The 11,386-nt window shown below is 47.7% G+C and overlaps 1 protein-coding gene across 1 annotated transcript in view; it reads left to right on the top strand.

Moving 5' to 3' along the window:
* The first annotated feature begins 512 nt into the window (after nt 1-512).
* Bin3 (bridging integrator 3) overlaps nt 513-11,386 on the top strand; it is a 38,326-nt gene continuing 27,452 nt past the window's right edge. The window contains exon 1 of the mRNA XM_028877577.2: nt 513-619. Coding sequence (XP_028733410.1) covers nt 612-619 — 8 coding nt within the window. The 5' untranslated portion in view covers nt 513-611. The remainder of the gene's footprint in view (nt 620-11,386) is intronic.

The following is an 11,386-nucleotide window of genomic DNA, read 5'->3' as shown; positions in this document are numbered from 1 at the left end:
CTCGAACTGATGACTCCCCTCTGCTACAACCTCCAGAGTGTTGTGATTACAGGTACATGTATGTCATCACACCGATGCTCTCTTGAATAGCTGCACAGAATATTCTACCCTGAAAAGCACCTACTCTGCCTCCATTTGAGCCCACTTTGAAAGGCGGGGGGTGGGAGGGGAGGAAGGGGACACAGGGACACCCACTTGTTGTTACAGGTGATGCATGTGAGACATGCAATATTTTATAGATACGAAAGAGTATAGAGTAAACCCAAGCTTCTCTTCCACTGCGTCTCCTCTAGCTCCTTCCCCACGACAGTTGTTGCTTGGGTCTCTGGGCTAGAAACCCCATATCAGACAGAGAAACTGCGGTGACTAGCCCGTGAAGGGCTCTATGTAGACAGCCTCACAGCCCGATCCAGGGCGCAACCCTATCTTGCAAAGGAAACTCAAACAGCAAGCGAACAAAGGGTTAACGCGCAGACCCGCCTCCTTCCCGCCCCTTCCGGGTAGAGGAGGCGGGCCCTACATCACTTCCTGGAGACTGACCGAATCCGGAAGTGATCCTCGAGAACCAACTTTCTGCCGAGGACCCCGGTGGCAGGCGTGGGTTTGGGACCATGAGCTGGTGAGTGAGGCCGGGCGGCGTCGGCTGGAGCCAAGGGCAGCCCGACAGCCCCGCTCCTTAGTGGTTCCGGGAACCTCCTCGGTGCCCTCCCGGAGGCTCCATCTCTCGGCCGGACTCCCGGGAAGGCAGGCTGGAGGATCCCCTAGCCTGGGACCCCTGCTCCTGATCCTGTTGCCTGCTCTCTCTCCCAACTCGTCTCTTTCCAGCTCCTTGGTGTGAGGAATCTCTCTTCCCTCTTCTCTCAAGTATCCATTGAGGCGGAGTCTGTCTTCCTTCGCTCCCGTGAGCATCTCTCCACCACGCCTGTCCGCTCCGGAGCTGTGTCCCTCACTGAGGCAGTCTAGGCACAGTTCTCTGATCAAAAAAATCCATCTGCGTTCAGACAACTGAAATAGTACCACCCAAACAGTCCTCAAAAGACAAAATTCTTTTTAAAAATGTAAAAGTTGATTCTCACATGGAAGGGGCCAGAGTCACACCACACACACCCTTTCAATGTGTGACTGGACTGTTTGAATCTTTCCAGGGCTGTGAACCAATGCCCGCCCTCTAAAATAGACATAGTTCTCTCCAATTTTATGGGATTCGTCAAACCAAGGAGCCCTAGAGCTGGAGTGTCCAGTTGCAAGTGGTGAGGAGCTCACAGTGGACACTTCCTAATGTTTGTGTTTAGCTTGTTGTAGAAGGTTCGCTTTTCCCCAAAGCCTTATTTATTCGTTGCTCTGTTTTTGTTTTTTTTTAATCGTCACAAGAAAAAAGCTATGAATTTTCTGCCTTCCCAGGGCTTCTTTAAAGACTGTCCATGTCAAGGACTTTGCCGTTAGACCCAAGAGCCTGTGTGTCCACAATACCCCGCCTCACAAACTCCAACTGTTTATAATGCATTTGTATGAATAAATTGGCTCCCAGAGAGGTACGAGATGAATCAGTCCTCTTTAGAGCCCAGGGTCTATTAATGTAGAGGCCATACTTGCTCAGAGCTCCCAGCCTGTTATGCAAAATAAGTGCATGGTAGTCAGCTATGAATGAGTGAAATTAGCTAGTCACCCTCTGGGAAGGCTTTCACGCTTGACCACCAGTGGAGACCAAGCTTTGGCCACAAGCAGCTCATGTCAGTCAATGTCAGGGATAGCTCTCTAATGTACAGTCTAAACCATGTCTGCCCCTTCCTTCACCAGCTTCTCAGATTGAGATTAATCTGTGGACAGATGTCAGGCAGCTGGAGCAGCGGTGAAGGGACACCCCCTGCAACGCTCTAATAAGCCCCAGCAGGAGCCGTTCAGTTCCCCTCAACCTCTCGTTCCAAGAATTCAGCAAAGGGCTGAAACCCCCAAAAGCTGACTTCCCCGTCTTGTTATAGCTTGACTACTGAAGTCGTCTTGTGTTGTGCCTCTTGAATCTTTAAATTTCTCTTGCTTTATTTATTTTGTTTGAAGTAGAAAGCAGAAAATACACGTGCTTTTTTGTTTAGACTGGCATTTATACTTTTAAAAAATGGAATGTTTTTTTTTCTTCCTCTTTACTAATTGGAAAGAGAGTAGAACAGAGACCACAGAGGTATGGATTCTCCAGATGAGCTGACACAAGTTGTTTTCATCTGTCTTTCAGAATGTTTCTTTTTCTGAAAAACTAGCGGCCCTTTCCCTGAAGCCCATCAGGTTGGGGAGAATTGAAATTGGCAGCAACTGCCAGGAGCTGAGGTTTTCATGAACTAATGTACCAGTACAGGCACATCTTAGTACCTCCTCAGATTGAGGGTCACGACCAAAAGGGTGGCTTTGTCCCTGGACGCTGAGATTCTTTTCTCTTCCTGTTTAGAGGGCTTCTACGTCATCTCTTGCGTGGACCCTGACCCTCTCTCCCAGAGAGGAGACCCACACCAGCGCCTGGGCACACAATCGCACTCAGTTCCCAGCTCAATGGCTGGCAGAGGAGCGAGGGTTGGGCCCTTGTGATTCACTCCTAGCGTGGTTTTCCTGCTCCCAGAATGAATCCTTCCATTCATCTGGGCCTGGAATTTTCACTAAGGGAAGAGACCAGAGTGACGTAGAGCCATCATGGGAGGCTGATGCCCAGGGTCAAGTTCACCAAGTACATGGACTATGCCAAGCATCGTTAAATAAGGCCTAAGGCTACCATGGTCCATGGTGCCCAAAGGGTATCCATTGTTCTGGGCGAGGCTGTACTTTCAAAATGTCACAGTGAGAAATGTCTAATATTGATGCCCTTTGCACACTGTGGACTTTGCGTGAAGAGTAAGAGGTCTTTGTTTTCTGCTTCCTCTGTGCAGGCAGCCTGCCCACCCCCTGTTTATTTAGTGGGTACCTGCACTACCACCCACCCACCCATTAGCTTCCCAGCAAGGCTTATGGCCAGTGACCTGTCCTATTAGGAAGAAAGCATTGGATATTTGCCTCTCAGAGCACTAACTCCCTTCTTGGCCCCAAATCAAATGCCAACCTCCACTTCTTCCCCATCCCTGATCCACTAGTTTCTGCATAAGTGTGTCCAGTATGGCATATAGAGAAAATTAAGTTCAATGAAGAGTAGTTACCAGGCATGGTGGCATATGCCTTTAATCCAAGCACTAGGGAAGCAGAGGCAGGTGGATCTTTGTGAGTTTGAGGCCAGTCTGGTCTACATTGTAAGTTCCAAGCCAATTAGGAATACACAGTGAGACCCTGTATCCAAAACAAACAAAAATAGTGACTTTGATCAATTGTCTCCAGGAACTGTAGCTTTCCCTGGATCTATGTATCTCGATAATCCAAGGTTTAGATGATGAGAGCTGAGAGCGGAGGGGTGCTGAAGGTGTCTAGTCATTTGAGAAGGAAGGAAATTAAAAGTATAGAGGTAAGTTGGACTAGGGAGTTGAGTACTGAGTTCAAGTCCAGGTTTTGCTGCTCACAGGGTGGCTGGTCAGCCTCTCCAGGCTTGTTTTCTCCCTCTGTAACGTGGATTAGATAATCCCAGAAGATGCTCTCCCACAGGAATCTTCTGGTAAGCATGAGGACTGTGTGCAGAAGGACATTCAGGCTTCTATCATCCACCTTCCTCTCAGATACTGCTAGTCCTCAGACTCAGTCTGCAGTGTTTGGAAGGGGAACAGTTGACGTTCCACAGACCATGTCTGGAAGGTTAGGTGTCAGTAAATGCCTTTCCCTCCTAAGACCTTTGTAAGTTCTGATGGGTTTATGGAGCTGTGTAGTGTGATGCACACAGATGGTGCTCAACCGATGTGTTGATTAAATGCTGGTAAACATTGACAATATACAAGGGTGCTGAATGTTGAGGGACGTTTGGACAGCTGTAAGAGTCAACACTTTCCTTTCATGAGTGCCTGGAAAGTACTAGCGAGCACAGGTCAGGATGATGTCAAGAGCGATTCCAAGCCGATTTTAATTGAACTTTGACCTAGCAAGTGCCTACTGTTTCCATGGGGACCTGAAAGACAGATCCAGGTGAAGAGTGTGGGAAAGGTGGTTGGCGAGGGTGCATGGGGAGTGTTTGGTAGGGACTGTCAGTAGGGAGGCCAAAACAGTAAATAATGGTTGGACCAGGCTCACTGGTGGGAATTGGCACTCTAGTTTGGAGTCACTTTTTGTTCTCCTCTTGGTGCCCTGCTGAGGAATTGAAATTGAGCCTGGCTTTTGGAAAATGGAAGGCTTTTAAGTAGGGAGGTAGGATAGCGAAAGCAATGATTTCTATTCTTGTGGCTATGGCCTGCAGGATAGCTCAGAAAGGAGGAAGAATGAAGTCTTGAAAGGCTTCTTGTATGATACCTTCCCAACAGTTTTATATTTGTAGTTAGAAATATGCACACACACCCCATATGTGTATGGTGTGTGTGTGTGTGTGTGTTGGCCGGAGGTCACTCTTGTATGTTGTTCCTCAGGTGCCCCCCACCTTGTTCTTTGAGACCAAGCCTCTCACTGGCCCAGCAGTCCCTGCTAAGGCGAGGCTGACCGGCCAGCACGCCCCACCTCTGCCTGTCTGCACTGCACTGGATTCCAGGCACTGGCCACCTTACCTGACATTTTACATGTGTGCTGGGATTCAGGCTCAGGTCCACATGCTTGCAAGCAAGGACTTAACCAACTGAGTCGTCGCCTTGCCCTAGAAATATCTTTGACCTCTCTTTCTCTCTCTCATACACACACACACACACACACACACTCTCACACACGTACACACATGCACACGTGCGTGTGCACACACACATTCATATTCGTGAGCAATAAAAGTTTCACATAGTATATGTGAGATATATACACATATATATATTCCAATATCCTCTGTTATTTTCTTTCATGTTTTAAAGAATGAGTCATCTCCATTGATTTTTGGATATATATATATATATATATATACACACACACACACACACACACACACACACACGTATATACATATATAGTATATATGTGTATATGTTGTGAAACATATACCTATTTTGATCTGTGTGCCCTGGATTAGAAACATAAACATAAATTGATCTGTGTGCCCTGGAACCGAGCACCCCAGAAAGAAATTTGATAGGTTTTTCCATGGATTCCAGTTTGAAAAATAAACTGTGCAGGAATATGGTCACAAATATTCAGACTTCAAACTAGCACTTGTGACTTCAGCAACCTAAATATAGGTGTTTATTTGGCTGGTTTTGCTTGCTTATAAGACCTCGACTAAAAATAACATTCTTAAAGGGGGTGGGGTGGGGATGTAAATTAGTGGTAGAGCACTTGCTTAGCATGCCGAAGGCTCTCTGTTCAATCCCCAAAACCAAAAAAGAGGCGGAGACAGAGGAAGGAGGAGGGGGAGAGAGGAAGGGAAGGGAAAAGAGAAGAGAGGAGAAATCCGGAGAGAGGGACAGCTGTGAAGAATACCTACCCATCTCTGTCACTTTCCAGAAAAGGGAGCCTGTGGAAACGCCCGGCCTTACCAGATTCCAGGCAAACAAGATGAGACCACTCATGCCATCTCACGGCCCTCAGAGGGGCAAAAAGGACTGAGGGGGAGGAGTAGTGGGAACTCACTTGGGAGTTGGGGGCTAGAGGGGTAAGTGGGACTCTGGTACCCACTACAGTGGGAGGAGCCACAGCAGCCTGAACCCCAGATGACAGACATGCCAGCAGGCAGCTTTGTCACCGTAGATAGAGGCCCAGCAACTGTAATCCATGGACATAGTGAAGTGGCATGTTACATGAGCCAGGAAGCCAGGCACAGTGGCACACATGTGTAATCCCAGCGCTTAGAGTACTGAGGCAGGAGCATCATGAGTTTGAGGCCAGCCTGGGCTACAGATTGAGAGCGAGGTATAAGTCTGTATAAGAGCATGGATGAATGGGGTTGGGGATTTAGCTCAGTGGTAGAGCGCTTGCCTAGCAAGCACAAGGCCCTGGGTTCGGTCCTCACCTCTGGGGAAAAAAAAAAACAAAACATGGATGATTCTCAGAAGTGTATACCACTGAGTGTAAAAGCTGGCATCTAAATGGCATTTGCTACTTCCGTAAAGTTTAGGCCAAGAAAATGACAATAGGTTTTGCTTATGGACACATGTAGTGAAAATGTGAGAAAGCAGATAAGAAGTCCTGAATCCAGAATGGTGATTACTCCAGGGTAACAAAAAAGACAGCAGTGAGGCGGGATCCTGGGGGAGCTCCAGCAGCGTCTGGACAGTTGGGCGCCCGCCCTTTCCTACCCTCGTGAGAAGAGATGGTGGCCTGTCTGTCAAACACTCCAAGATCCTTAGGTCACCGTCACCAGACACCTTGAATTTTCTGTCTTGGCCTTTCTTGGCCTTTAAGCATGTGTCAGCCTCTTAGACCGCTGGCACAAATCCTCCCACTCTTTAAGGAGAAATCCCCCACTGGGATAGGCTGAGGGATAAGTCAGCCCTGGTTGGGGTACAGTCTGCTACAGGACAGCTGCTTGCCTCAAGAACAACACACAATTTCCAGCTTCCGACCCCTCCCTGGGCGTTTTTATTTCTGTCGCTCTGTGCAGCCCTCCCTCCAGGCCTCCTCAGTTTGATCTTCCCCTCAGTAGCACGGCCACCACCACCCCAGCAAGTGTCTCCACACCGCTGGCTGCATGTCAGGCGCTGTTTCAAAGATTGAACTCACTTAGCTCCCTCAGCAGCCCTGTGGGATAAGTAGACGCTTGCCCTATTTTATAGCTGGGGAAACTGAGGAAGTTGAGGTGACTTGTGTGAATGTCATAGCGGCTGGGCACAGCCAGGATTTGAACCCCAGCAGTCTGACGCCAGGCCTCCTCTGGTGCTGCCCCATGAAGCACGGGAGTAGAGCACTTCATGTGAGTTGCTGTATCAGAAGCACCTAGAATCTGGCCACAGTAGATGCTTAATAAATGCTCACTTCGATTAGGTGGCATCCTTGCTTACATGACCTAACACAATGTGACTCATTCTGTCTCCTCCTCCTCAGTGGGCAGCTTGGGGAGCATCGGGAAGGAGGGATCACAGCTGAGCTGCTGGATTGTCCTGGTCCCACTCACAAGTCAGCCAAGTCACAGAGTCATGGCTTTAATTTTGAATTGTGCACGCACCCTCTTCAAAGGAATAGCAGGCCAGGGGTCCCTGTCCCACGTTCTCTAGTTTGGGATGCAGCTAATTCATGCCAAGCATATCAAGGTCATACAGGCACTGAGGTGGAGGATTTTAACCCAGGTTGTTACTCTGAGGGAGTCTGCCCTGCCCTTTCTCAGGCTGACCTTTCTCTGGCCTTCAGCTTAGCAACTGGGGAAGACAGATCCGTTGAGCACCTGTTCTGACAGTGCCGCATGACTTGATAAGCCCTGCCTGGCCCTGACCCAGGCCCTGATCCTCTACTTTTCTGATTGTTAAAGTGGTGGTGGTGGTGGCCTTGTGGGCCTCAAACCAGAGCAGGCAGGACTCCAAAGACAGTCTCTAAAGGCTGGGGGCAGGGCCAGGGCCTGGAGAAGCTGCTGCCTCACGCCCACCTTCCTCTCTTTCTGAGACAGTGACTCAGGCCCAGACCACTCCCTGGGGAGCCAGGGTTTCAGCCACTATCAACCACCGCCCACTCTTGCTCGGTCCTCCTTTCTTCTCACCCCCCACCCCCCAGCCTGTGTGTTCGTGTGTCTCTTCCCAGCTGGACATAGCAAAAGGTACAGGATGGGGGAGCCTGAATCATTCTGGGGGTTCTCCTCACCCCCCCCCAGGCCTAGATTCCCATTTACTAGAAACAAATTTTGGAAAGCCAGGTGAAGCCAAGAGGCGTATGGAGGTTCGAACCCCCAGCTGTTGCATGTGATAGGTACAGGGGACGCTCCCAAGAAGGCAGGAATCGAGTGATGTGCTGGGGTGACCCAGGGGATCCCCACCCAAGCGCCATCTGGGTCAGCCTGTTGTCTCTGCCCCTGCAGTAGAGGCGGGTGAGGAAACAAGGGATTGAGAAACCTACCAAATGGAGAATGCAAAAGAGCCGTTTTGTAAATAGATGTTGTTACACAAGAGCAGGAACTTTTTTGGAAGGTTTCACTGAGACAGACAGAATTAGCCAACTGGCATCATGCTGCTAATAGAGATATTTACTGTTTGGAAGAAGTATATTTGTAGCTTTGGAGAACATCCTGTTGACTTTTCTTTATTGTGAGAAAAAAAAAAAAAAAAGGAGTCCTTTCCCTCTGTACACACGGAACTTGGTTTTTTGTTTTTTGGTTTTTTTCTTTCTGAGGTGAGGCATGCGAGAGGCTGAGGACTGTTTTCTCCATTTTGTTAGTGAGACCAAAATATCCCTTCCCCTGGCCTCTGGTGCTTGTGTTTGTAGAGAGCCAGCAGAGCTGAGGAGTGACTCCCATTCCAGAGAGAGAACCACAAACCTCTTGATTTCTCCCAGAACATAGAGATGGATTCTCCAGGGAGCAAGCCTTGCTTTCTCTCTGGGCTACTGCTTGCTTGCCCCACTGGTCCCCAGCAAGAAAAGCTGGGCCAAGAGGAAGAAGCCCCGTTGGCCTCCTTGTCCTGGAGGACCACAAGCCTCGGGTGACCCAGCTGCGCCCTGGCTGCCGCTCGCTCGTGCATGCTGCCACCCCCGAGAGCAGCTGCCTCTCCTAGCCTGACTGTGCCACGGGAATGGAGAGGCAGAGAGCCTGGTGCGGTGGCTGGGCTACAGTTTCTTCTGTCCCTCCTTGTCATCTACCACTGTGCATTGAGAATGTGCCCCATGTCAGTGCCAGGGAGCAGCCCATCTCCCCCCACCCCCACCCCCCGTTTCTAGCCATTTCCTGGGCACAAAGGGGTTATATCCGAGAACCTAGGAGACTCCTCTCCCTTTGTAGTATCCTCAAAAGCTCTTTAGAATACTTTGCCTTGGGGACTGGAGAGATGGCTCAGTGGTTAAGAGCAGTTGCTCTTGCAGAGGACCTGAGTTCAATTCCCAGCACTTAAATGGTGCCTAACCACAATCTGTGACTCCAGGTATCTGATACCTTTCTGGCTTCTGCAGGCACATGGTATGCATGCATACATGCAGGCATAACACTCATACACATAAAATAAAAATTATATATATATATATATATATATATATATATATATATATATATTCTTGACTCAGGCTCTGGAAACTTCTCCAGGCTTTGCTTCTGAGGCCCAAGGCCAACGCTGATCTGCCGCTGGCTAGTGGCACTCCTTTTCCATTTAGTTTGATCACACATCAGATTGGAAGCCCAAAGGCTGTTATCTTTTTGGTTGTTTATAGACCCTTGTCTAAGAGTGCTCGTGTCGGCAGAGGAGGTTGTTTGTGTGTCTTTCAGGAACCCCAAATCACAGTGTAGTATTTTGCAGGACCCAAGCTTGGGACCGTGCATTCCTTTTGCTCATTCATTTAATCATTCATCACTGTGGGATGAAATAAAAGCTCCATGAGGTCATGGCATGGGTTTTCCTTATTCGTCCTGATGTCCCCAGAACCTAACATAGCACTTGGCAAAAAAGATGGCCCTTAGTAATGACACATTAAACATTCACCAAAAGGCTGAGACCATTGCACTGTGCCGAAAACAGTGCCTGCCAGGGTTGCAGAGAAGGAACGCATTCAGTCCCTGTCCTTGATAAGCTGTGTGTCATGATTGGAAAGCAAGATGTAGACACGTAGAGGTTAATGAGCCTGCGCCCTTACCAAGCAGAACACTCCAGTCATGGCAGGATGGTTCAATATTCGGAACCGTATTTGCTCATTTTATTACAGTGGTATGTCTTAGGAGAGTAAACTGCTCACTCAGATGCATGCTGCCAAGACATTGGCTTGCCAAAAATGCAATCTTTGTGCCTTCTAGTAATCTAGCAACCGAAAACTATTTCCTTCCTTTGCAGGCTTTCTGGCTGAAGTCAGTGGCTCCCTTCATATTTCATAGTGAAAGATCAAACGCAAAGCCATCTTATTCTTACAAAAACAAAAAAGGCAATTTTAGCTAACACAGTAACTAGACAAGAAGTAGGTATAAGTATTGGTAAAGAAAGGGAGCATTTTGTCATTATTTTCCTGTATCTATTTAGAAAATGTAGTTTCCCTTCCACAGTTGAATTTCTTAATTTCTTAGGCTATATGTTAAGTATATAGGTATGGTGAGTGGTTGCAAGGTAAATTATCAAGCAGGATAAAATGAAAAAGACTCCCATTTCACTGAGGGTAGGGAACACTAACCACCCTGAAACCTATCTAAGACATATAGAGCTAGAAGTTTCACATTTAAATACTACTTTGGGCTCTTAATGGCCAATGAAATAAATGTAAAAGCCCTATTTAAGAAAGAAAGTGGAGGGGAGGGGAGACAGAGAAAGAAAAGAAAGGAAAGAAACAAAGAATCCGGGCACAATAAAAAGACTTGAATGAAGCCAGCCTGTGATGGTGCATGCCTTTAATCCCAGTGCTTGGGAGGCAGAGGCATGTGGATCTCAGTGAGTTCCAGGCCAGTCTGGTCTACAGAGTGAGTTCCAGGACAACTATGACTGTTACACAGAGAACCCCTGTCCCAAGAAATAAAAAAAAAAAAGGCTTGAATGAGCAGATGGAACTCTTGCTCCCTAAGTGTAAACTCATATGTTTACACTTAGATGTAACTAAGATGTGGGTTCTTCAGCACTTAAAGTCCTAGGAGTGTGATGCATTTCTGATGATATTAAATATATTTATAGGGTTTTAGTGTGGAGGGAGGACATAGCAGATGATTCATCTTGAATAATAAAACAAAAATAGCCCTAAATATTACCTGGGAAAGACGTGCAATGAGAACTTGATGTTGAGTTTTTTGTAACCCTAAATAATTAAGCCCATGTTATTTGTCTGTGATATGGAACAACAGAAATATTTAACACCAATATCTGATTTTTTTCAAAGACATTTTAAAGTCATGCATGATGGTGCATGCCTGTAATCCCAGCACTTAGGAGGCTGAAGCAGGAGGATTGCTGTGAATGTAATGTCAGCTTGTGCTGTGGAATGAGTTCCAGGCTGTTGTGAGCCACAGAGTAAGAACCTATCTGAAAAAAATCATAGCAACACACACCAAAAAAAAATTATATAGTACATGTTCTCGAGTGTGTCAGGGCCAGAAACAACCCCAGCTGTTGTCTCCAGGTGCTGTGGGTCTTGTCTTCTCACCAGCCTGGAACTCCAGGTAGGCTGAGCTGATTGGCCAGCAAGCCCCAGGGATCTGCCTGCCTCCATCTCTGGGATTATAAATTGTAAGTGTGTGCCAGCACACCCAGCTTTATAAAAAAGATAA

Source organism: Peromyscus leucopus, chromosome 9 (genome assembly GCF_004664715.2).
Source record: "Peromyscus leucopus breed LL Stock chromosome 9, UCI_PerLeu_2.1, whole genome shotgun sequence".
NCBI lineage: Eukaryota > Metazoa > Chordata > Mammalia > Rodentia > Cricetidae > Peromyscus > Peromyscus leucopus.
Note: the sequence above shows the minus strand (reverse complement) of the source record. Positions and strands in the feature narration are given on the sequence as shown.